General features: G+C 32.2%; 2 protein-coding genes across 2 annotated transcripts; one reads left to right on the top strand and one right to left on the bottom strand.

The window, feature by feature from the left end:
• Nucleotides 1-2,042: 2,042 nt before the first annotated feature.
• On the top strand, nucleotides 2,043-4,317 carry LOC133673539 (V-type proton ATPase subunit c2-like). The gene is made up of 3 exons (XM_062094403.1): nucleotides 2,043-2,200; nucleotides 2,299-2,584; nucleotides 3,892-4,317. The coding sequence occupies exons 1-3, from the start codon at nucleotides 2,122-2,124 to the stop codon at nucleotides 4,022-4,024; spliced, it is 498 nt and encodes a 165-aa protein (XP_061950387.1). The 5' UTR covers nucleotides 2,043-2,121; the 3' UTR covers nucleotides 4,025-4,317.
• A 6,528-nt stretch (nucleotides 4,318-10,845) lies between these two features.
• Nucleotides 10,846-15,345, bottom strand: LOC133673159 (probable LRR receptor-like serine/threonine-protein kinase At4g36180). The gene has a single exon (XM_062093838.1). The coding sequence runs from the start codon at nucleotides 15,047-15,049 to the stop codon at nucleotides 11,669-11,671; it is 3,381 nt and encodes a 1,126-aa protein (XP_061949822.1). The 5' UTR covers nucleotides 15,050-15,345; the 3' UTR covers nucleotides 10,846-11,668.
• Nucleotides 15,346-25,331: the final 9,986 nt, after the last annotated feature.

Here is a 25,331-nt window from a genome sequence, read left to right as displayed (position 1 = left end):
ATTATGTATTGATAGCATCGAAATGTGAAAATTATTTATTTTTTTTATTCAAGAAAACCTCATTTTCTGGAAAGTGTATTTTGTGGGCTCAGGTGAGCGAGTAAAACTCCGGTTGTTCCAGGCTCTTACAAGAGGTGCACGCTCTAACTCGAACTCAAAAACTACTGTGCAGATTTGAAGTTCTTTGCCATCACGTTACACCACTTGGAGACAAAAATATGGATTAATATTTTGCTAGTTTAGAAGTTCACAGTGTTCCTCAAGGATTCTTCTTGCAGTTTTACGTGTGGGCTGTGATGCGGACAACCTTTTTGCTCATGACAAATCGGAACTCTGCTTGTAAAATGGCTCCATTGGGTTCTGACTCAAAGGATCACCCCACAGCTGCTACTCATTTGACTGGAGGTTCGCATACGTTGTCTGCCCCTGTCTCTCATTTCCTTACAGCAGAGCATAGACACAAGGTTTGGTTGTCTGTGTTTTTGCTTTTATTGATGAGAACACAAGTCTTGATGCGCCTGCAATGCACATTTCTGGCTATCGGGCTGGGTTTAAGTGAGTTTCTTAACATTCAAGTACTTTAGACTGTAAGTTTCTATGTGCTTCTGTTTTTCTTTGGCAATTAGAAATGCAGCAATGTTGATTCTCTTTTGCTTAGGATGTTTTTTGTTTCTTTTCTGCTTGAAATATCCTCTCATGATTATACTGTAAAGGATTGATTATTTATTTATTTATATTAATATGGATATTTGGACCACTTAGCACCTCGACTAATTATATGAGTTCTGAAATTAACTAATCATATGAGTTCTGAAATTAACAATCATGTAAATCTTCAACAATTATTAATATTAATATTAACAATTATAAGGTTTAAATCTAAAATCAAGAGGAAATCAACTTTTAATTTTAAATTCTTATCATTAAACTACTTATCTACCAGATGGTTTTCATTTTTTACTTTTTCTCTATAATGTTCCTTGGGCAGTTCCTGTACATTAGCACCCTTGTGCCTGCCAGTGGGCATCTCATCGACGCCATTTTGGGGGTGGGTGGGTGCATCAACGCCGAGATCATGCCATTTTGGTATTTCATCGATGCTTTTACGGACTAGAAAATGAAGAAATTCAGACGCATCAAGCTTCAAACATGTAGTTTGACAAATAATAATAATAATAACGGTAGATATGATTATTGTATTGAGTTTTAATTCAACCAAGAAATCCTACAAATCTAGTCTTATATCCAGTTTATTATTTGTAACTAGATGAGATTGGAAAGGCTCTTAAATTATCATAAAGTTTTTGTTTTGATTATTTTTCTAATTAATTTTGAATTCTTATTATTTTTCTACTTATCTTTTTTATTCTTTTGGTTAAATGGTTTTTATCTCTATTTAAATAGTTTGTGTTTTATTTTTTTAATTAAATTATTGAATTAAAGGTTTTTTAGAATATATTAAAGATTTCCTCTATTATTTTCTCTACAATTTACTATTATAATCTTAGACTTTGAGAACTTTGGTTCTTATTCACGATGTATCTTTTTCTGATTCGGTAGTGAGAAATCATATGCTATTTCAAATTAATATTTTTATGAGTTTTTCAAACACATTAACAGTCAAATTAATATTTTTATGTGTTTTTCAAAGATTTTGATAAACTAATATAAAAAATAAAGAAAATAATTTGAAAAAAATATAATTTTAATTAAAAATCACTTTTAAAAACTTATTTACACTGAATTACCCTAAAAAATTTAGTCCAACTTATCCAGCAAAATATAAGTGGGGATTTTTCGCATATACTATAATATTTCTATACAAATTAGAGTTAGAGTTAGAATGCTTAAGTATAAGCACTCCTCGGCACGATGGGCTCATTACAACTGACCAGCAGAAGAAAAATCTAACCTTTGACAAGTGATAACTGAACTCTATCTCCAGCCCAAGAGTCCAATAAAAGGTCTTTGTTCCAAATTAGGCCCATTACATACAATGTGGGCCACGCAACGAAGCTTCCTTCCAGATCGCATGCTGTCACCATCAACGGTGGTTCCCTTACCTGTCTAAAAAAATCAATCTCCAAATCTCACTTCCCTCTCCGTTTCAATCAATCAAAAATGGTTTCTACATTCAGCGGCGATGAAACAGCACCGTTCTTCGGCTTCCTCGGCGCCGCTGCTGCTCTCGTCTTTTCATGTGAGCACCACCGCCACTATGATCAACTAAGCAATCAAATCAAATCCTCTTAAACGACGTTGTTTCTGATTCTTTTTGTTGTATGATTTGATTGGTAGGTATGGGAGCAGCGTATGGGACAGCGAAGAGCGGAGTAGGAGTAGCTTCGATGGGAGTGATGAGACCGGAACTAGTAATGAAATCAATAGTTCCGGTTGTGATGGCTGGTGTGCTTGGGATTTACGGTTTGATTATTGCAGTTATAATTAGTACTGGAATTAATCCTAAAGCCAAATCTTATTATTTGTTTGATGGTTACGCTCATTTATCTTCTGGTCTTGCTTGTGGCCTTGCTGGTCTTTCTGCTGGTATGGCTATTGGTATTGTTGGCGATGCTGGTGTTAGGTAATTAAAAAAAAATTGCTTCATTTATTCTGTATTTATTTATTTATTTATTTATGTGGGTGCTGTTTGTTTCCTTGTTTTGATGGAAATTGAGTTTTGTGTGTAATTCTCTGTAGTATTTCTGAGCTATATTCAACCAAACTTGTTTGCTTTCTATGATAAGCAATTATTTAGTGCCAACGGAGTTTGCACTTCCTCTCTAACGTGCATGTGGAGTCTACGGTTGCTCTTATAGTGGTTCCACATGTATGTGAGAAAGGGAATGCCATCTCAAGGATTACTAAGCGATTTCTAGTTACTATATTTGATGTGGTTGGTTCAGCTTCAGTACATTATGGGATGTCAAACTTCTGTCAGTAGTGATTGAACAGTAGTTAAAATTGATTTTTTGAATGCTTTGAAGAAATTTTAGTACTCCCTCCCTTTCCCACAAAATAAATAAAGAAAAGAGTAGTAATTATAGTTGTTATGGATGTATGAAACACACCACAAAGAATGTGCATACTATTATATAAAATAACATTTCATGCGACATTTCTTAAAATTATACTGTTAGCTTATTTCCTGTTGATGTCCTTCATTCTAGAAGTTTGATGCTTTTTTTTATTCTTTATTGCCAAAAGTGCATTTGCACTGCCTGGTCTGTGATGTATTGTTGAATTGGAATTAGGGACAATTCAAGGGTAACGTGACCTTTGAGTTTTCTCATCTGCTAACTTCGTTGACATCTACCAAAAAACAGGGAAAAAAAAGGAAAAAGAAAACCTCTGTTGACATTGATATTTACATTGCTCTCATTGGTTTTGGTAAAGAAATTTCTTTGTTTTGTGTCTTTATCTTGTTTTTCCAGTTATTGAATTATTGAAAATTTGGTTGTTTTTAGCTACGTCATGGTGTTAGTGAAATAAGAATGGTGTTGCAGTATCTTTCCCTTTGTTAGGTAGATGTTACCATGTCTTGGAACTTCCTGCAGTTTAAAATCCAAGCGAAGGTACTGAAGAAGAAAATTTCTTAGACAATATTGGAACTGATTCCTTAGATATTTGCTAGATTGTGGCAGGGATTTTATGCAGGGTTGGGTGAAGTTTCTTTTGATTGATACTATGTCAATTTTTTAATAACTTTTGGAGGCAATATTGGAGTTGATGCTACCATTTTATAATCTCATGGTTAGTTATAATTAGACGTGCTTTACTGCTAGATGCTTTAACCTCTGTGTAGTGAGAAGATTGTACTTGGCATTATACACACATGGATGCATTTTTATCATGACAAAGTGTCTCTGAATTTGATTATTTCTTTCGTAGAGCTAACGCACAACAGCCAAAACTATTTGTTGGAATGATTCTGATTCTCATCTTCGCCGAGGCGTTGGCTCTATATGGACTTATTGTCGGCATCATCCTCTCTTCTCGTGCTGGCCAATCCAGAGCAGAGTAGAAAACTGGTTTTTGGCATGGCTTTGCTGTTTTCAGGTTGGTGATGCTAGTGAAGAGTGCGCTGGTGTTAAATCAAACATTTTGTCATGCATGTGATTTCTCCAAATGTATTTCCGGGTGCTAACATACTGGTTTTGAATCTGAGGGCAAGTTTCCCCTTGAAATAAGCTGTCTTTATGTTTCATTACCCTTCTTCTTTCTATTGTATTGTTCGTCTGTTGGTTCAATGTAATATTCAAAACCTAGCTTGCACATGGTTATCTATTGCAAAGTTGTCCGTATGTTTTTTTATCATCAACTGGTGTACTGGTATGTTTAATTAATTGAACCCCGCTAATCCCCCCCTCCCCACCACCACCCGCTTATAAATGTTTTTATGATTTCTGCGCTGCATTCATTACTTATGTGCAAAATTTATTGCTTGATTTAGCTGAGAATAGGGCATCAAGATTTCTTCTTTGCAATTTGAGATAGGTAAAGGTTATTTAAGCTTGAAAGTCATGGCTTACAACGAGCATTCATGATCTGAATCTCTGTAATGTCTTGCTGACACTTGGGTCATCTGTTTGAGGGTCTTTTAAAGAAATAACCAGTGGGAGTTTGAACAATCATGATTTTACCGGTTCTTTTTAACACAGATCTCCAGAGCATTTGGCTTCATAGCCATTCTATTATCAGGTAATGATTTTGCTAGATGCAGAATCTACATGCTTAGGTTACATGATGCTGGAAATCTAGGGCCGAGATATCTCAGCTTCATGATTACTCATGTACTCTTAATATTTTTGTTGTATTCTGGAGCTATTTCTCGAGAGAGAGAGAGAGAGAGAGAGAGAGCGCTTAAAAAATAACAAATAAAGATAAACCTTTCAGGAATTTATGGGTGGAATCAATGATCATATTTAGCCAAACTTTGTCAGATAAGATAGATTTATAGGAGAATAATTATGTTCTATGGATGTTCACATTCATCCGAGTACAATTATTTTATTTTTTTTTCAAATTTAAAAGTACAGAAAAGAAAATAGTTTTTTTAACATAAAGAGAGGTATAAGAGCTATCACTAAGGGCCTGTTTGTTTCTGCGTTTCAAAAGCGCTTTTAACATAAAAAAATAGTTTTTTTAAATCCCGAATGCTCAATCCGAAAAACCATAATCCACTTTTCTCCCGATCTGCGATTCTCCTGTTAGCAACTAGGCACATGTGTCTCCAAGGAGTGTAGCGTGGTGGCAAAGGGCTTGAGATCTGCACAGCAGGTCTCGAGTTCGAGTCAGGGTGTGCATCTCTTGTAAGAGCCTGGGACAGCCGGGGTTTTACTCACTCACCTGGGCCCACAAAGTGCGCTTTCCGGAGGGTGGGGTTTCCTCGAATCCAAAAAAAAAAAACTAGGCAAATGCGTGTATTTGAAAGTGTGGCTGTCTTATTAAAAAAAAATTGAATTTTTTTAAAAATTATTTTTTATGTGATTTTAAATTGTTTTAATATATTGATATTAAAAATAAAAAAATATTATTTAAATATATTTTTGAATAAAAATCATTTTGAAATATAATATCTGCCGCATTTCTAAACAAGATTTTGTTTGGGGAAAGATCACTTCAAGTCGCTAATATGTATATTAATAAAGTTGTGTTCTAGGCTATAAAATATTGCGAAGATAGCATGAAATTAACAATAAAAAGAAAGAAAAAAAATAAGTAAAAGATGACGGTTCGCCTGCGGTCATTTGATGAGAAAATCACCGGCAACTGTCCAGAGTTTTTTCTTAAAAAAAAAAAAAGAAAGAAAGAAAAGAGGGGTGAACATTTTAAATAGTTTGGGATTAAGTACTAATTATTTTTCAAAACAAAATTATTTAAAAATATATTAAAATAATTTTTTTTATTTTAATTTTAATATCAACACATAAAAACTATCTAAAATACAAAAAAATCATTTAAAATTTTAAAAAAATCATTTTTTTCAAAAGTATGGTATCATCAATGTTTTGGTGTGTCTTTTTACTTAGATTGTGTTTGGTAATATAACGCAAATTGTTTTTAAAATTGAAAATATATTAAAATAATATTTTATTTTATTTTATTTATATCAACATATCAAAATTATAAAAAAAATATTTTTAAAAAATATTTTTTGATGCAAAAATAATTTGAAAAGCAAATTTAAATATAAAATCAAAGACGTAAAATCAAACACATGCTTAATAGTCAAGATTCCAAAACAAACAATGTTTTGGTGTGTTTTTTTATTTAGATTGTGTTTGGTAATATAACTTAGATTATTTTTAAATTGAAAATATATTAAAATGATAATAATAATTTATTATTATTATTAACACATCAAAATTATAAAAATATTAATTTAATATTTTGAATGTAAAAATAATTTGAAAGGTGAATTGAAATATAAAATCAAACACATAAAATCAAACACATGCTTAATAGTCAAGATTCCAACCTATACGCATGTGAGGGTGTCAATAATATATAAAATTCTAATGATGTGTTTTACACTCATTGAATGAAGGATATCAATAATATATTAAGTCTCAAATTTTACAATAAGCTCTAAACCTTTTGGTGTTTTTCTTGATGACGTTGCTCTCATGTAGGATATATAAGTTTTTTAATTGATAACATCAAAGTTAGACAAGTTAGTATTTATATTTGATAGAAATTCAAATTAGTCACATACAAAATATCCAACTAACAAAATAGGGTTAGTATTAGTATTTGGTTAGAAATCCAATTAATCACATAAGTATTATTTTCAAACCTTTTATGATAGTGGCTATGTTCTTTCTTGAAAAAGAAAAAAGAAAAAAGATACAGGCTACATTTTAAGTAGTGTGTGATATTATGATAGTGGTTATTTTTTAAAGTAATTTTTTTATTTGAAAATATATTAAAATAATTTTTTTATTTTTTTAAATTTATTTTTGATATCACATCACACCAAAACATCAAAAACAAAAAAAAACAATTAATTCAAAGCCAAAAAAACTATTTTTTTTCCAAAAACATGGTGCCACTGCAAAAACAAACAGTTTTAATGTGTCTTTTACTTAGATTGTGTTCGGTAATGTAATGCAAAGTATTTTTTTAATCGAAAATACATTAAAATAATATTTTTATATACACACGTCAGAATCATTAAAAAAAAAAACTTTACGTTTCGCAATTCGGTGCACCACGTTGTTGCTGTGTTTTTAGCTGATTTTGTTTGATTTGAGATTTTGCCGACTCTTGAAGGGGGCAGGAAAAATGGCCTGTAGTGCGGCTAAATAGCAAAGTTGGGGCCAAGTACACTTTGAAAAGGTGTGAAGCTCCTAGCCACATTTGACCCCTTTGGTAGATCATGGGTCAATAGTGCTCATCTTTAGTTGCTTTTGGGTCGATTCTGTGGAGTAAAGTTTGGAGCTTATCATCTTTCGGTTCGGGAAAGGAATGTTTTTGGAGTAAATGCAGCTCCCAACATGACAACTTAGCTGACAAAACTCTTGAAATTGATTGCCCTTTTATGGCAGTGAAAGAATCACGGTGAGGTGATCATCATTATAAGAATAAAAGCAAGACAAGACTGTGGATTTGACGGGGCGATGGACGTGCTTTGGCATATGTTCAGTTGGGCTGGCTTTTGCCGTTCATTCAAGCTCTGTGCCGGCTTCTGCCTCGACAATTCACCACCTCCGTGCAAACATCCCCTCTTGCATTTCCATGTGGGTCTCTTCTTGGCTGCCAAGTGGAAAAGACCACGCCCTGCTTTCTTCGTGTAAATATTCTCCATGATGGGATGCAAGATATTTTTCACAAGTAATTTTTAATTAAAATTATTTTTTAAAAAAAATTTAACTTTAGTATATTGAAATTATATAAAAAAAATTATATATATTAATTTAATACTCTTTCAAATAAAAAACACTTTAAAAATCAAATTTAATCATAAAAATACACTCGTACATAACATGTGATGCAAAGATGGGGTTGTAATATTGCATGTAAAGTATTATTAAACCTGATTTGATTTAGTGGGTTGATCTAAAATCTATCTAGTCGGGACTAGGTTTTTTTAAAAAATACCTAGATAGAAATTAACTAGAAAACTCAGTTTGTGACTTAATCGATCAAGTCAAAATTCAATTTGACTTGAAAAAAGTTTTAAAACTACATTGTTTTAATTTTTTTAGAAAAAATCTTGAAACAATATCTTTTGAATTGAACTAAATCAACCCATTCAATCCATGATATAAACCTTGGGTCATGGCTGTTTTAATAACCTTGCTCGTGCACTGCATTGATTTTTGCTGATGAATGCGAGCGAGGGCAGTAAATTTTTGTTTGGTCAAAGTAATCAAAGAGGCCATCTAAATGGCAGAAGTATAAATAGCGTAGTTGAGTTTAGAGAGACGATTAACAAGCCCAGACAGGCACCACCAGGAAACTAGTCATCTCAGATTCGCACGTGGACTGTTTGGACGGATTTTAAAAAAAATTATCTCAGTTTTGGTTGAATAATAATATTTAAAAAAATTAAGTAAAATATCATATTTTCATCTTGTAGCGTTTTTAAAAAAGCAGTTATTTTTAAGCTTGATATAAGATAATTATTATATTTTAGAATAAAAATATTTAAACATATCGATACTTTAATTTTCAGATCTTTAAATTTTAAAAATATCACCCCGAAACCCTATTTTAAGCAATTTTGTGATTTTTTGTTGTTGCTTTCAAATCCGTTAGTCAATTAGTCTTGAATTTAATTAATGTTATAATTATAAAGCATGATCTCAATTAAAATTTTATCACGGTTCCTAACCACGACATTAATTGATGTCGCGATTCAGGACATGACATCCAAAAGTGTACTATTTTTCCAAAATATTTTGGTGTTGTGTTAGGTAGTATTTGACATTGAGTTTCAACTTGCTTTTCATCCAAATGTAAATTTTTTTTGCTTCAAATTAATTTTTTTAATGTTTTTGGATCGTTTTGATGTACTGATGTCAAAAATAAGCTTTTAAAAATAAAAATATTATTTTGATGTATTTTCGAGCAAAAAACACTTTGAAAAGCAATCACTACCATATTCTCAAACACCCTTTTAATTCGTTCTTTTTTTTTTAATCTTTGGATGTTAATTAACTAATTTATCCTTGAAATCCCTTGATCGGATTAGAAAAGATACGGCCATGATTAGAATAGACCTCGTTTGTTTTTGCGTTTCAAAAGCGTTTTTGAAAAAATTAATTTTTTATTTTATTTTTTTATTTACTTCAAATTAATATGTTTTTTATGTTTTTATATTATTTTGATGCGCTGATATAAAAAATAATTTAAAAATTATTATTTTAATATATTTTATTTTATTTTTTTATTTTATTTTTATTCTCCCCGTATATGCCTCTGGGATTTTGTTCAAAGACATTGAAGGGAATATATATATATATAGGTTGTTAAGCACCTTGTGCTGAAGTTTTCAGTGACATCACATCACAACTCCCATGACTTTTCTTTATTGGTATATAAAATGGAAAAACATATAGAAATTGTTCACGACTTTTCTTTATTTAAAAAACATGTAAAGAAAAACGATGAAGAGCTTGTAAAATATGTTTTTCGACCACAATATAAATTTGAAAAATTAAATTTTAGGATGAAAAAATATTGCATTTGATCAGAATATTTTAGTTTTTTCTTTATTTTTTTTATATAAATTGAAGCATTGACTTGTTTGAGATCTACCCACCCTTACAAAAAAAAAATTAAAAAAAATTCTCTGACGTGGAGGTGGAAGGGACAAGAGAGAGTTAACGAATTCAACAAGAATTTAGAAAACCCAGGAGAAAGATCAGAAGACATTGGGAAGAATAAAGTAGTAAAAAAGACAGCGAGGATGAATCAATGTTGAACGTGGTGTTCTAACCAAGAACAATAAAAAAAACAATTAAGAAAATAAAATAGTACAAATACATAACGGTCACTGCATCGTATTTGACACTTCACTGTCCCCTTTTCAACGCCGTTGAAACAGTCAAGATACACAATCCTACCCGTCCATTCAACTCTTGCATTGCTTTGTTTATTCGCGCAGTCCGCGATTTTCAATCTTTTTTCAATTTAATTTTAGCTTTAAATTATTGTTTTTTTTTTGTGTTTTTAAATACATTTCATAATTAAAAAATACAATATTTTTAAAATTAGTGAAATGAATTGTACATTAAAAGAGCATGTAAAGAAGAGAGAGAAAAAATAAAAATTAAACCTAAGAATCTAATTATGATATTATTAAAAAGATTCTAAGGTCATATTTAATGTCGAAAACATCTAAGTCACCTATTATCTTTAGATAGTAAATATGGTACAATTCATATTTATCATTATTGATAACTTTTTTAATATTATTAAATTTGTTTTGTCAAGATTTTTCAAATTGATAAATACTTTTAAGTTTTTTTCTCTTTTTTTATCTATGAATGTCGTATTTTTCAATTATGTAGAAATTGTTGTGTTATTTCAAAAAACAAAATTCAACTATGTTATATCGTTAATATTTTAAAAAGAAAAAACCTGCTGATAGGCAAAAATAACCTGCTGAAAGTTAATCAAAAGGAAAAGGATTAAATGGGCATCCAAAAGCTTGAACTAGAGAGAAGAAATGTCTGAAATTTGTCAGCCCTAGTTTTTTTACGAAACTTCTGTAGCCATAGCATCTCTGATTATTTTAACATTTTACAGCTATTGAGAGGACAATCTTTATGGTTGTTGGGTTTGCAGCTACCCCATTTGCGTAAATGCAGAAAAAGCAAGAACGAACAAGGAAGATAGATAGAGAGCTTCTCCTTTTCTGAAAAACTAACATGGAAGACAAGGAAAGGTGGTACTTGGTGCTAGTACTTTTCACTCCTACGACTACGTCTGTACTGAAAAAATACAGATTAAATGACAAAAATCAGCGTGCAACAATTCAAAAAGAAATTCATCACAGATAAAAAAGTCATCATGACCCACTAAAAAATTTGAAAAAAGTTCAAAATTAATTGAAGATGTTGAGCCATCGTTTTCTTCCCCTTTCTCTCCTCTACTGTAGCTTTCCCATCCCCTTCTTGATGATGATCCAGTGGGGTCCTAAGATTTTGAGTCCCTGACCCCATCGCTTGCCCTCTACCAGGAAAAAAAAATAAAACTGAAGGGCAACAGAAGATCCTCTCATGGCTTTGGCTGAGCCTGAGATCATCTTGAAGCTGTGCCCCAACTTGCACTACCAAACCCCAACGCTTTACTTTACTGCTACAATATTATCAATGCCTCCGTTTTTTTTGTTGTTTTTTTAATAGAAAACGACACTTCTTTTTCAGTTTTTTGCCAGCTTCTCCTCGGAGCCCACAACATTAACGGCTACTTTTTCACTCTGCTGCCACGTGACTCCCTTTGGCGCCAAAAAGACAAAAGAGGGCTAGTGGTCCCCGCCTTGTCCCCGTCGTTGACTGCAATTTATCAACCTGTGGGCCCCGATCTTTTCTCTCAGGCCGGCATCAGAGACCGAAGTGGCAAAAGGGTAAAAAAGAAACAACACAATAGAAAAGGTTCTAAAGGAAATGGTCAAACTTTATCGGGTTTTCGGGTTATTTGGAATTCGGGTGGGTCATCAAGCAGGGGATGGTTGAGAGGTTGGATCAGCTGAAGATGGGATATCAGGGCCCACACGGCAACCTTCAAGCATGAAAACAATATCAGGCATTGTGGGTCTATCAAGAGGGTCCGGTGCGGTGCAAAGTAACCCAACCTTAACACCTAACAAGAACTCTTCCCATTCTGATGATTCAGGGTCAAGTTCAAGCAAACCAGGCTCCAAAAGTTCTGTTATTTGACCCTTCTGAAGTTGCTTCTTGACCCACTTGACAATATCTTCATCTTGTGTAAACATCACTGGCCTTTTCCCTGTTAGTAGCTCAAGTAATACTATGCCAAAGCTGTAAACATCTGCTTCTTTTGAAACCTCTCCTGTCAAAACAGCTTCTGGTGATACATAACCCAATGTGCCAACTGTTGCTGAGGTTGAAGGTTCTGCTGGGGTTGCAATGGTTAATCTGTCTAGCCCGAAGTCAGAGAGATGGGCTTCGAAATCTGCATCAAAGAGGACGCTTTGTGGCTTGACATCCCCGTGAACAATGTTGGATGTGTGAAGGAATGCAAGGCCACGGGCAATTCCGAGAGCTATCAAGTGACGCATTGGCCAATTTAGGACATGACCATCTTGGTGGGATGCTTCTTGGAGGAGAGTGGCAAGGTTTCCATTAGGCATGTAGTCGTAGACCAGGAGTCTCATATCTGGTGCTCCAGCATAGTAGCCACGAAGAACTGTTAGGTTTCGATGCTTCACTTTGCTTAGAAATTCAGCTTCTTTCCTGAACATGTTTTCATCTAGTGATCCATCCGGGAGTCTTCGGATTGAGAGCACCATTCCATCACTATAACAAGCTTTAAAAACTAGGCCATATCGAGTTCTGCTAAGCACATTCTCTTCATCGAATTGCCTAGTTGCTTCAGTTGTTTCTGCAAGTGTGATCTTGTTATTAAACATAACAAGTTTCGGCCCTCCATTATCTGTACTGCCACGACCACCACTTCCATTTGAGCTAGGCCTTGCTGGGCTCCGTTTCTTCTCACCCGCAGCACCTTGTTTTAGTCTCTTGCGCCACCTCAAGAGGCTGTATGTATAGAAGCAGCAACATAATGCCAACATGCAAGCCCCACTTACAACCACAACAATCAACAGAATCAACCTTTTCCTTCGATTGCTTGCTTCTACATCCACACAATTTCTAGGCAATGGCTTTCCACATAGCCTTGGATTATCTGCAAATGCTGATGGGTTGTTAAATCTAGAACCCAGCAATGTTGGAATCCCACCTTCAAGGTTATTTCTTGAAACATTCAGGTATACCAGGCCAGAGATTTGTGCAAGACTGACAGGAATCTGCCCACTCAAGTTGTTAGTAGAGAGATCCAAAGATGTCAAGTTGGATAAATTGGATAATGAATCCGGTATGCTACCTGAAAGATGATTGCTATCCAACGACAATGAGGATAACGACGAGCATTTGGAGATTTCATTTGGGATTTCACCTGATAAATTGTTCCTACCTAAATCAAGCACTTTCAAGTGCAAAAGGCGAGAGAGATCACCTGGAATATTGCCAGTCAAAGAATTTGACTCTAACTCAAGGGTTTCAAGATCCGAGCAGTTGCCAAGCTCTGGTGGAATCAACCCTGAAATGTGATTCTTAGACAACGACAAAACAACCAATGACTTGAGAAACCCAAAAGTCAACGGAATCTGACCGGAGAAGCCATTGGAGCTGAGGTTCAAGTAACGCAAACCCAACAAACTACTGAACCCTTCATGAACATCCCCAGACAGCATATTCTCCTGCAAAGCAATCACCTGAAGATTCGGCAAGCCAGCAAGCTCAGACGGCAACTCTCCAGACAAACTCTGTCTGCTCAAATCAAGAGAACTTAACCTCAATAGATTTCCAAAACTAGACGGTATCCTTCCTGAAAAACCATTTCCACTCAGATTCAGGAGCATTACCCTGTTCAAATTCCCAATAGTAGCAGGAATTTCACCTGAGAATCCATTTCCACTGAGGTCCAGCGTAGTCAAATTACTCAACCCCATAACCTCATCTGGCAAGCTTCCATTCAAACCATTACCACCCAAATTCAAGGTCTCTAGCCCTGTAAGATTCCTAAAACTCCCAGGAACCGAGCCCGATAACTGATTTTCACCAAGAGACAACACCTTCAACCCCCTTAGATCACCCAAAACCTCAGGGATTTCCCCTGATAAATCATTCCCATGAAGATCAAGAACCTGAAGTGACCTACATTGCTGAATCTCCACTGGAACCACCTCTCTAAAACCATTACCACCCATCTTCAACTCCTCCAACCTCGACAAATTCCCAATCTCAGCCGGAACAACACCAGAAAACAAATTCCTCGAAACATCCAACATTGTCAAAGTAACCACACGTGTCAACCACAGAGGAAACACTCCACGTATGTGATTCTCTTGAAGATCCAGAACTTGCAAAACACTAAAACAACCGCCTGACTCCGGCCCTACAACACCACTAAACCCATTAAACCCCAACTGAACAATCCGCAACGACGGCGGATAAACCGAGACATTACAAAACATTGAAGTCGGAACAGCCCCAACAAACTTATTTTCCGAAAGCGAAACAACTTGCAATTTCGGAAGCTCGCCAATGGCAGCCGGGATCAAACCTCCAAGACGATTACCATTAGCACTAAAGTGCACAAGCGAAGAGCAATTCGCAATGGCAGAAGGTAAAGTCCCTTCTAAAATATTATAATCAAGCCACAGGTATTCAAGACTCTGAAGCTGGCCAAAACTCGCCGGAATAGAACCGGAAAACTGATTGTAAGACAGGTTAATAAGCTGCAACTGCGCCAAGTCAGAAACACTTGAAGGGATAGAGCCTGAAAATGTATTTGATGATAAATCAAGATACTTCAAACTCACAGGCAGAGATCTAGGAATCTCTCCAGAAAACCTATTTTGCGCGATGTTCAAGACTTGAAGATTAGTTAAGTTACTAATCTCCGGCGGAAGGTTGCCGGAAAATGAGTTGTATTGCAAAAACAAAGCGCGTAAGAGCGTGCATTTTGCAAGAGAATGAGGCAATGTTCCATTTAAGAAATTTGATCTAAGGCTGATTTTACGTAAAGATGTTAAAGAAGCAAACTGGTCACTGAGTTGGCCACGGAGTTGGAGACGAGGTAAACGAAGTTCAGTAACTCGGTTGTTTGTGCAAAAGACACCACGCCAGTCACATGGAGCTAATGGGGTTGTTGGATCCCAGCCGGTTAAAGCTCCAAGCGGGTCGTGGAGGTTTTGCTTGATGGATGTCAGGGCTTGGGTTTGTGGGTTTTGCTGGGATTTGCAGGCCAAGAAGGATGTGAACAGTAAGAGAAAGAAAAAGAAAGGACTCATTTTGATAGGATTTATGAAATGGGTTTTGGTGTTTTTCTGTCAATTGGGAGGAGGATGAAGAAGAGCCATATGGGAAGAGGCAGATGCAGAGAGGGGGGAAGAGAAGAGAGAGGACTGTCGTTTGTGCACACACTGCTAGCCTAAAACACAAAATGGAGAGGAGGACAGAGAAATACAGAAGCGAGACTCTCTCTCTCTCTCTCTCACTCTCTCACCAAGACAAAAATCAATTTTTTTTAGCTTTTCTCTCCTCTATTTCTTGGATGGTAATGGCGTCTGGGGTAAAGTGTAGTGTAGGGTTCCCTCTTCCCAAAAGGTTTTGAACAGACTTTTTCAATGGGGTGGGGTGGGGTGGGGTGGTGTGGGGTTAGGGATAGACCTTTTTAACCTCATATGATATGATATGGGTTGAATCATTGAGCCTTGTGTGTGATCTTATCTTATGCAATATACAATATTTTCTCATTCTTTTTCTATTATTATGAAATATTATTGGGTTTTAAATCTTTCATGGTGAGAATTTATTTTAGATTCAGACAACCTAGGACTCTATAGTCATGTGACCATGAAAACTATGGCTCCATTTGCGGTAAGTTGGGCAACTAGCATATAAATTTTTAAAAATAGGCAGATTAATACATAAAAAAAATCTTGTAAAATAATATATTTTTACTCATCACCGGTCAGAATCGCGATATCAATCATTTTATAAGTAGAACCAACCAAACTACACCAAGAACTTAAGTTACGAGAACCCAGCTAAGAATTATAGCATAAACGTAGACAAATAAAGATTTAATGTGTGTTTGATATTGTGTTAGTTTTTGTAATTATGATTTAAAAAAACAAGTTTAAACTTTTAGATATAATTTTAAAACAATATATGTTTTGTTAAAATTAGCATAAGATGATTTTTTGCATTTAGAATAAATGAAAAGCTTAATAAATAAAAAACATGTTATTTTATTTTATATAAAATCAAGTTTTGAAACGCGGTATTATACAAGGCATGGTAAAAAAAAATTAGCTTCCATATGGTTAAACTAAGGCGGCTTATGATTGTGGACCTTTTATTTAACAAAACTCCAAATCGCATGGTGAATTTACTGTAGCAATAGATATAATTTATGGCAGATTGCTATGGTGAATTTAACTTTGTGCCCCTCGATAGACAAGTTGAAAGGCTAAGATGTGGGGGTATTTTAGTATATTATGCTTACCTATTTGTCATTAAAAGATTGAAGATGATATTATTGTCTTTTTAGATTATTTTATATAGTAAAAATACTATTCTACTCTCAAGTTCAATGAAATTTAAACATACCAAGAGATTTTTTTTACTTTGCACAAACTTTAAAATAAGTAAAATATTTCTCTACCCATGGATAAGATAAAAAAAACTTTTATGCATCAGGAGTGTTTTGTTACTTTCATACTGGATTATTTTTATTTTCAAGGTTATGAAGGGCTTTTTAGTAATTTAATATTTATTTTTAATATTAAATTTAGAAATGTTGTTGGCACGTGTTTTTCACACACCAGTGTGTCGGTGGCGTCCGCGCTATTTTGACGACGCATGCAACGCCATTATTTGTCACTAAAAACGCTGTTGTGTGATTTTACTCTTGGTGTGAAGCGTGTCAATGGTGGACCGACGGTTTGTTAGCGATGGTCATTTCTTCTTTTTTCTTCATGCTTTTATCTCTCTTCAAGTTAAAGTACATGTTTATCCTATTTTCTTTTTGTTTCTCAACTTCACTCCTTATGTTTTTTATTGCTTATTTTTGTTATTGACCATTTAAAAAAAAGTTTTTTATGTCTTCAATTCAATCTTGAAATTATAATTTATCATGTATTATTTTCTCCAATTCAGTCCTTGTTTTTTTTATTTGTCATTTTTCCCCTTTGATCTTTTGTTAGAGTTTTATTGGTATTCAAATTTATCATTTAATCAAAGTTTATGTTGTTGTTTTTTCAATTTAGCTTTTATTCTTTTGATTTTTTTTCCTTTTGTTGATTGTTTTTTCTTTTCAATTTAACCCTGCAATTTAATTTTTAAATACCCTCAAATTTATTTATTTTTATTTTAGTTTCCACCATGTTTTTTTATGTGGTTGATTTTTTTCCCGGTTACATACTTCGGTGTTTGATTTATTTGGGATTAAATTCCATAATTTTTTTATTTGTCATGCTTTTAATTTAATGACATTGGTCATAAGTTTTGAGTGTTAATATGGTTAATATTTTTTTCCTCGTTTTATTTTGTAATTTTATCGTTCTACATTGTTTTTTAAAAAAATTGTTTATGATTACTTTCATATTCTTTTATATTAGTTTGTTTTGATCTCGTTATTTAAATCATGAGTTTTGCAAGCTGTTTTTGGATAAAAGTTTTGTTTTTTGAAAAATTTGTTTTGTTTTGTGTTTAATTTCTGCTGATTTTTTATTTTACTTTATACATGTAGGTTTTGTTCTGCACAAAAAGTAGTTATTTTGAAATAATATTTCTTACATATTCAACTATGCATATTTTTTTTTATTCTGTTTCATATGTGTTTTTATTTATATTATCTTTTATTGATTTTAATGAAAAAATTTAGTGGATACAAATGAATAAATATCTCATTTTACGAGATCAAATATCTTGATCTACGCCCATCTCTTAATTTTTTTATTTTCTCTTTTAGTTATTGTTAACAATTTATTTTTATTTATTTACTTGGATGATTATTAGATGCTTGGATAAACTTTTTGATTTACATTTAGAATTTTTATTATATCAAAAAAGTCTGTATACTCAAAGTTTTTTTTAGAAAGAAGAATTACGACCGGTTTTGGAGCACATGTCAGGTCAACTTTTTAGTTACCCTTCAATTAATGTTTTTTTTCACCTTTATTTTTTAGATCATTTTGTGTAATTTTTTTCTTGATTTCATCTTTCAGCATTTGATTTGTTGAAGATTCGACTCATATGATCTTATCACTCTACATTTGTTTTTCTTTTTTAAAAAAACAAGATATTAGTTTTGTAATTATTTTTCATTCCTTTTCTATGAATTTATACCTTTTTCATAATACAGGTCACAGGTTTTATATGACATTTTTTCAAGAAGTTTTTTTAGAGTTGTTCTGTTTATGTTTGTTTTTTCAAGATGTGATGTTAATTTATTTAGATTTTTTTTGGGTTTTATACAAATAAAGTTTATTTAAAAAAATAAAAAATATTTATTTTTAAATAATATTGCTGATGTGTTTGGCCTTGCATAATATATTTTTAGAACATTAGTTTATGTAGTAAGTCATGAGTTTTTTTTATTGTTGATTTATTTTTTATTAATTTTAATAAATAAATTCATTAAATACAATCAGACGAATACTTTATTTTGTGTAGTTGAATATCTTAATTTACATTCATTTCTTAATTTTATCAATTTTTTTTAGTCATTATTAACTATTTTTTTCTCGTATATTCATAAATAATTATTAATTTATTTGATGAGATATTTTTATAGATTTATTAATTTATATTTTAAATTTTTTATGTTGAAAAATACATTATAATCAATATTTAAAAAAAAACAAACTATAACCCGCGACAAATCACATGTTTTATACTCATGCTTGTAGGAATCATCTCTCTGTTTTTTTTTTTGTTAGCTTCTTGTTTTAATTTCAATTTTTTTCCGGTCATAAGAATAATAAAGGGTTTGCTATCATGCTAGAATAACCTTTATGCTTTCACTGCATTATTTTGTTTGCTTTTTCTCTTGTGATTTGACTAAAGTTCTGTTTCCCTCGCAATTCTTTTCCCTGTTTTTCTGACTTTTATATCACATCTTGGACTTTTTTATATATATATATATATATATATAAACTTTTTCCTATTTAATTCAATGGTCAAAATGCAAAACAGTGATAGATTAAGGGGGGAAGGATATCATTAAACTTTCTTTTTAGGGTGATTATGAAGGGAAAGTACACAAGGGCAAAACCTAACAAGGGTGGTTTAGTTTAAAGCCAACCAACTAGATAAAAAAAAAAAAAAAAAGTTTGATTAACCAAGATGGGCTGCCACGTCATCTGGTGATGCAAAAGAAGGCACTCATCGCCCGTCATCCAACAGGAGCAATCAATGCTTGTGCGGGCAGCAGGAGAAGAATTTATTGGTGGCAAATTTGAATTGATTTATCTTAGCGGGAGCTTGTTTCACTTCTAAAATATATATATATTTTTTAAAATGTCCAGACACTTGTTCAATTTCTTTTTATTTTTTTAAAAAGATTTGCAGCAGAAATTATTGATATATGCTATTGCTATAATTACATGTCGAATACTTTATATTATACACTCATTACCACTATTGGACCTACCATCCACCACCATGCAATGAAGCATATTCATTGTTGGGATGTGTTAATGCTAGACTTTCAAATATAATTTCAAAATCAAATCTTTCATGTGACCATCCTGCTTCTACGTGCTATTTGCTATGTACTGAGTCTTAATTTAATTCCATTGTATTTTATAATATTGTTAGTTCTTTAATGAAGAAGGACGGTAAATTATCCTTTTAAACACATATTTAATTTAGTCTCTAACAGATGAGATTGGAAATTCAAATTAAAAAATGAAGAACATTTTTTTAAAAAATTATCATTAAATATTAATGGAAAAGGCTTGTTTTTGTGTTTGTGTGTGTTTACTTGAAAAAATAATTAAATTCATGTTTTTTATAGTGTTTTTTAATGGTTTTGATGAGCTAATGTTACAAATAAAAAAAATATTCAATAAATTTTTAAACGAGAAATGTATGAACCGGATATTAATTTTTTAAAACAGAGGGATTGGCTAATTATTTTACTAAAATCATAAAAAACAAATAATAATTTACTCTCTGATACACAAACAATACAAGGCTTTTAATGCATTGCTGTCTACCATGTATTTATAGCTGCACGGGTCTCTCTCCCGGGCCAGTTGCCGACCCTCGAACCACCAAGTTGGGTTGGTATTAGGCAATATAATTGCAAGACCTTATGATTACGTTACAAAGCTATGCCACTTTAATGAGTTTGATAGACAGCCTTGATTAAGACTTTTATCAAAAGGTCAGAGAAAAAAATAAAAAATAAATTAGCTGCCATGTGAGAAATGGGATGTCCATGCTTCTTCAGCACTGTTTTGAAATCGTATTTTAAACAATATTTTTTAAATTTTATTTTTTTATGTATTTAAATTGTTTTAATATTTTGATATAAAAAATAATTTTTTAAAATAAAAAATATTATTTTAATATAATTCTGAGTAAAAATTACTTTAAAAAATAACTATTATCCGCTCTTGTCTAGAAAGCTTTACTAGGAATAGTTGGAAAATACATTCAAGACATTCTTGATTACTTATTGGGGCATTAAAGCATAGGAATGGATTGTTATGAGAATTGACATTTTGTGGAGATTTATTGGATGATAAATGGATTATTTGTCTTTTGAGTTATTATTCAAAATTAAAAATCTTAAAGTAAGTAATTTGAGAAATAAATATTTTATTCGCAAAATTAAATTAAAGAACATCTAAAACCGAATCCCTTGCAAAATTAAGGGCATAGGAATTATTTGAGTGCCTTGCATTGGCCAGACTTCATTTTCTATGACCTCTGGATAAAATACTGCTGCTGGTAATGATAATAATAAGAATAAAAAGAGAAAGAAATTTGCTCATTCTGAGATTTCAGGTTCGAATCCTGTGGTTACTTATATGATGACCATTGAAAATTTACATGGTCGTTAACTTTAGGGCCTGTGGGATTAGTCGAGGTATACGCAAGCTGGTCCGAACACCCATATTAAACTAAAAAAAATAAAAAGAAGAAGAAGATTATTGTTATCCTACACAAGAGGACGGCCATTGTGATTTATTGAAAAAGAAAAGCGCCAAAAGATGAACATGGAAGGTTTATTGAGGAGTTAATTATATTTAGTTCATGTTGTTCAATGAAACTATTCACTAATCATGGAAGGAAGCACATATAATTCCTAATCTCAATATATTATACAATAAACTTACCATTTATAACTCATCACTGCATTTCATTCAAGGTTAGAAATAGACAATTTTATACATTCCATTGGAGTTAGTAAGAAGAAGATGAGGGAAAAATAGGTTTTTGTGCATGGAAGGGATGAGAAAAACTATTACGGATTTTGGTTTGAAGACTTTCATCCTCAATGAAGTGTTGCGACAAAGGGATACACGTATTTATACATAAGTATGTTGTATAATAAATTTGCCATTTATTCTCTTTTCGTTATATTCCATTTAGGATAAGGAATATACACCTTTATACATTCTATTTAAGTATATGTTTCATAATACATTAGTTATTATTTTTTAAAGGGTTTTTTTATTTAAAATTATATCAAAATAATATATATTTTTTAAAAATTATTTTTCACATCAACACATCAAAACGATATGAAAATATAAAAAAATTAAATTAAAATTAATTTTTTTTCAAAATCTTATGAAACGCGCCTAAACATGATGGATCTGGAGGAAAAAAAATGAGTTTTTTTGTGTATAAAATGGAGGGGAGAAAAAACAACATGGATTTTGGTTTGAAAATTTGCATTATATAATCTCCTATTTGCCTTTCTATAATACAAATCTTCAAACCAAAACGCATATTCTCTTCTCTCCTCTTTTCTACACATGAAAACTCATTTTCCCTCCTTTCATTCTTTTTTTTTGTATTAATATAAGTGTTTCAACTAGTTTGTATGTACCTTAACTAATCATACGGGCCCTGAAGTTAACGACTATATAAATCTTCAATGACTATTATATTAGTAACCACAATGCTCGAACTTAAAACTACAAAAAAATAAACTCCTTGATTTCAAGCTATTATCACTACAACACCTACTAAATTATTCCTTCTCTCATTCTTACTCACCCCACCCCAGTGGGATGTTTAAAAGCATTTATTTCTAATCATAAGTTAAATGTACCTGCAATGACAGGGATAAATAAAAAACTTATCATGCAATATACTATTTATATATGGATCCTCATCGCTACATTATATTAAATCAAGAAATATGCCGAGTTGTCTATATTTTTTATATAATAAATGAATAGCTGTTTTGGTTCAAAAATTTAAATCATCCATATAATTTCATTGTTAAAGTTTGTCATGTATCAAAAAGTTATTGGTGAGCAAATGTTAAAACTTTGCAAATATATACAATTCGTCATGGCCCATATGGGCAACATTCATAAACACCATTCAATTAGTCACATCATCACGCTCATCTATTTTCCACCCTTTTATTATTTTGACGAACTTTAATTTTACGCTAATAGATTAATTTGGTGTCTCGTTAAATCAATTTTTAATATAAATTAAATTAAATAAAAATTAATTTAATATAACCTGATCAATATCTTAAAATAAAACATATGAAACTTGGACAAGATTAGTAAAAAACAAAAATTATAATGCTTATTGCATTGATTTATACATGTGAAATTAATAAAAATTTATCTTAACCATCTAGTAGCTAACTCGATGGTAAAAGTTTGAAATCAAGAGGTTTGCACTTTCTATGGTTTTAAGTTTGAGCTCTGTAGTTGTTAATTAATATGATGACCACTGGAAACTTACATGGTCGTTAATTTTAGGATCCATGAGATTAGTTGAGGTGCGTGTAAATTGACTCGAATACCCAAATTAATTAAAAAATAAAATATTTATCTTATTAGATGAACAACAAAGCCAAGATGTCTCAGTCAAATATTTAGATGATTAATCTATTTCCTATCCATCACATAATCAAGTTTTCAACACTGATAGAATGAGTATCTCAATGCACTTACTTTTGAATTCCATCTCCTTTATAAATTTGCATCTAAATACCAAGGAGATCAAGACGTCCGAGGCATCTCAATAAAGTGTAGAGAATTTTGTATGTCTTATGCAGACCACAACTTATTGTTTATCTTTGCCCAAACCAAACCTCAACCTGTCAATACCCCCTCAATCCTCCACAGTATTTAAGCCTTGACCATGGTATACAAGATTGGTCTTGTAGGGAGTCGGGTTTATTTTTTATTTTTTATTGTGCTGTTCTTTTCTAGAAAAACTAGACAGAGCAGTAAAGAGAGAGAGAGCAAGGGAAGATCTATCTGTCTGTCTCTAGAACAGAGAAAAATCTACGCAGCTCACAGGGATGGATCGTTTTCAACGTCCTCACAAAAAAGAAAAAATCAATTTACCACAATATATGCCAGATAAAAAAAAAATAGAATGGAAAATGTCATAATTTATGCCAGAAACAGGAAGGGAGATGAAAAATAATGAACAAGACCCACGGTCCGCCAGACACGGATCATGGTCTAAAGTCTCATGGGCTGTATCCATAGCTAGGGCCACATTTAAGAGTGGCAAGCACCTTCCACACAAAGATCCATCTCTTCTCGATGTGACCGGTTACGTGTTTTCTCAAGAAGAGAAAAAGTTTACGCCATTTAGATATTAATTTGATGTGACGTGATAAGTTTTAAGGTAATTTGTAGAATAAAAAATATATAGATTGGTTAAGAAAATTTTAAAATAATATTTTTTTAAAAATATTGAGATGATATTATATTGAATTGATTTAAATTGATTAGGTAAATGTAGAAAATTTATTATTTGAGTTATGAGATCGTGATAATTTTATAGAAGTAAATAAAAAAACATGTTGAAACCTAATTTTCAATCAATCTAATGTTGAAGAATAAAATTAAAAAAAATTAATTAAAAAATAATAAAAAACTCAAGTAAACTCAGGTTAATCTATCAAATTTAGATAATAAAACCGAGATAATCTAAAAAATATAAATTAAAATAAATTATAAAACTCAATTCCTAATCAATTTATGATAAAATTGAAAAAAATAATTAAAAAAAATTTAAATCAACTAGTTTTAAAATATCAAACCCTTAATTTGAATCACAACATTAAAATAATTTCATAAATAAATCAAAATTAATATTTTTTTAAACCAAATATATTTTTAAAATAAATCTAAATATAATTATCAATACAAAAACAAACAGTGCATGACTAGTAACCGTTAACACTAACGTTAATTCCCTGCCTAACCATTGATTGTACGTTCCACGTCCTGTCAATGATAAAAAAAAAAAAAACAATAAAGGATAAAGGAAAGAAAAATGGAAAAAGATTTTCAAGATTTGCTGACATTTAAATTTCGTGATATGATTTTATTTGAACCAATGAGAGCCCTTCTCCAAAAATAATAATTTCTTAAATTAAGATCCCTAATGATTAGATTTTAATGACGAAAAGATTTCTTAATTACCTATAATTACTCATGAGAATCTCTGTCTTAACAATGTAAATCTTGAAGAATCTCTAAGAATGTAGCTCAATTAACTCTCTTGCGCCTATATAACTCAACTCTGCAGCTTACATATTCTGCACTCTAAAAAAACAAAAGATAAAAACATTTAGCAGGCAAAAAGGGATTGTTTCATGTTTCAGTGAGGCTATAAAACCACATCTCCAAGCATGTTTGTGAGAGAGGAGAAAACAACAATTATAACCCTCGAAAGATTGTTGTTCATGGCATTTCAGACAAATACGATCACATCTCTCTCTCCCTTACAACGTAAGAAGATAAGATATACTCTCTTTTTTTCCCTTAACTAATCGATCATGTTCATATGTTTTCGTAACCTAGGCGCCATTAACGTTTTGTTGTTCATGCTCAACTTGTTCTCCACTTCTCCTTATTATATTGCACACACATCCTACTGCATATATTGGCGCTTCCCCTTTGCTCTTATGAACTGAAAAGTTGTATGATCATGGCTTCAACAGCAGGTGGAGCAGGGAAAGCTGGACGAAAATCCAGAAGAGAGCGGTGAAGAAATGAAGTGACAAGGCCAATGAGCAGCCAGAAGAGAGGGTGTCCGCCGGTCATTTTCTTGTCACAAATCTTTCGTTAACATGGGGTTTGGGAACGTCAAAAAAGCCCCAGAACTTATATTATTTAGTGAATTTGATCTGTTTTCCATGGTTGGTGATACAAAAGAAGGAACTACAAATGATGGAGCCAGTCAATCGCGCGGATGCTGGAACCTAGCCCAGAAGCTAGAAGACTAAAATGGCAGTGGCACATAATTTGATTTTGAGCATATTTAACTAAATCACTCTTATCCTTTATCTGTAAGTAGATTGCTTAATAGATTTATAATATACCATTCGAGAAT

Source organism: Populus nigra, chromosome 14 (genome assembly GCF_951802175.1).
Source record: "Populus nigra chromosome 14, ddPopNigr1.1, whole genome shotgun sequence".
Classification (NCBI taxonomy): domain Eukaryota; kingdom Viridiplantae; phylum Streptophyta; class Magnoliopsida; order Malpighiales; family Salicaceae; genus Populus; species Populus nigra.
The sequence above is the reverse complement of the archived record's forward strand: the minus strand, read 5'-3'. Positions and strand labels throughout refer to the sequence as shown.

Bases quoted from the DNA above. Each gene is read 5' to 3' on its own strand.
- LOC133673159 (XM_062093838.1), bottom strand. From the start codon at position 15,049: ATGAGTCCTTTCTTTTTCTTTCTCTTACTGTTCACATCCTTCTTGGCC.
- LOC133673539 (XM_062094403.1), top strand. From the start codon at position 2,122: ATGGTTTCTACATTCAGCGGCGATGAAACAGCACCGTTCTTCGGCTTC. The intron at 2,201-2,298 runs GTGAGCACCACC...TTTGATTGGTAG, and splicing joins TGCTGCTCTCGTCTTTTCAT to GTATGGGAGCAGCGTATGGG. The intron at 2,585-3,891 runs GTAATTAAAAAA...TTTCTTTCGTAG, and splicing joins GTTGGCGATGCTGGTGTTAG to AGCTAACGCACAACAGCCAA.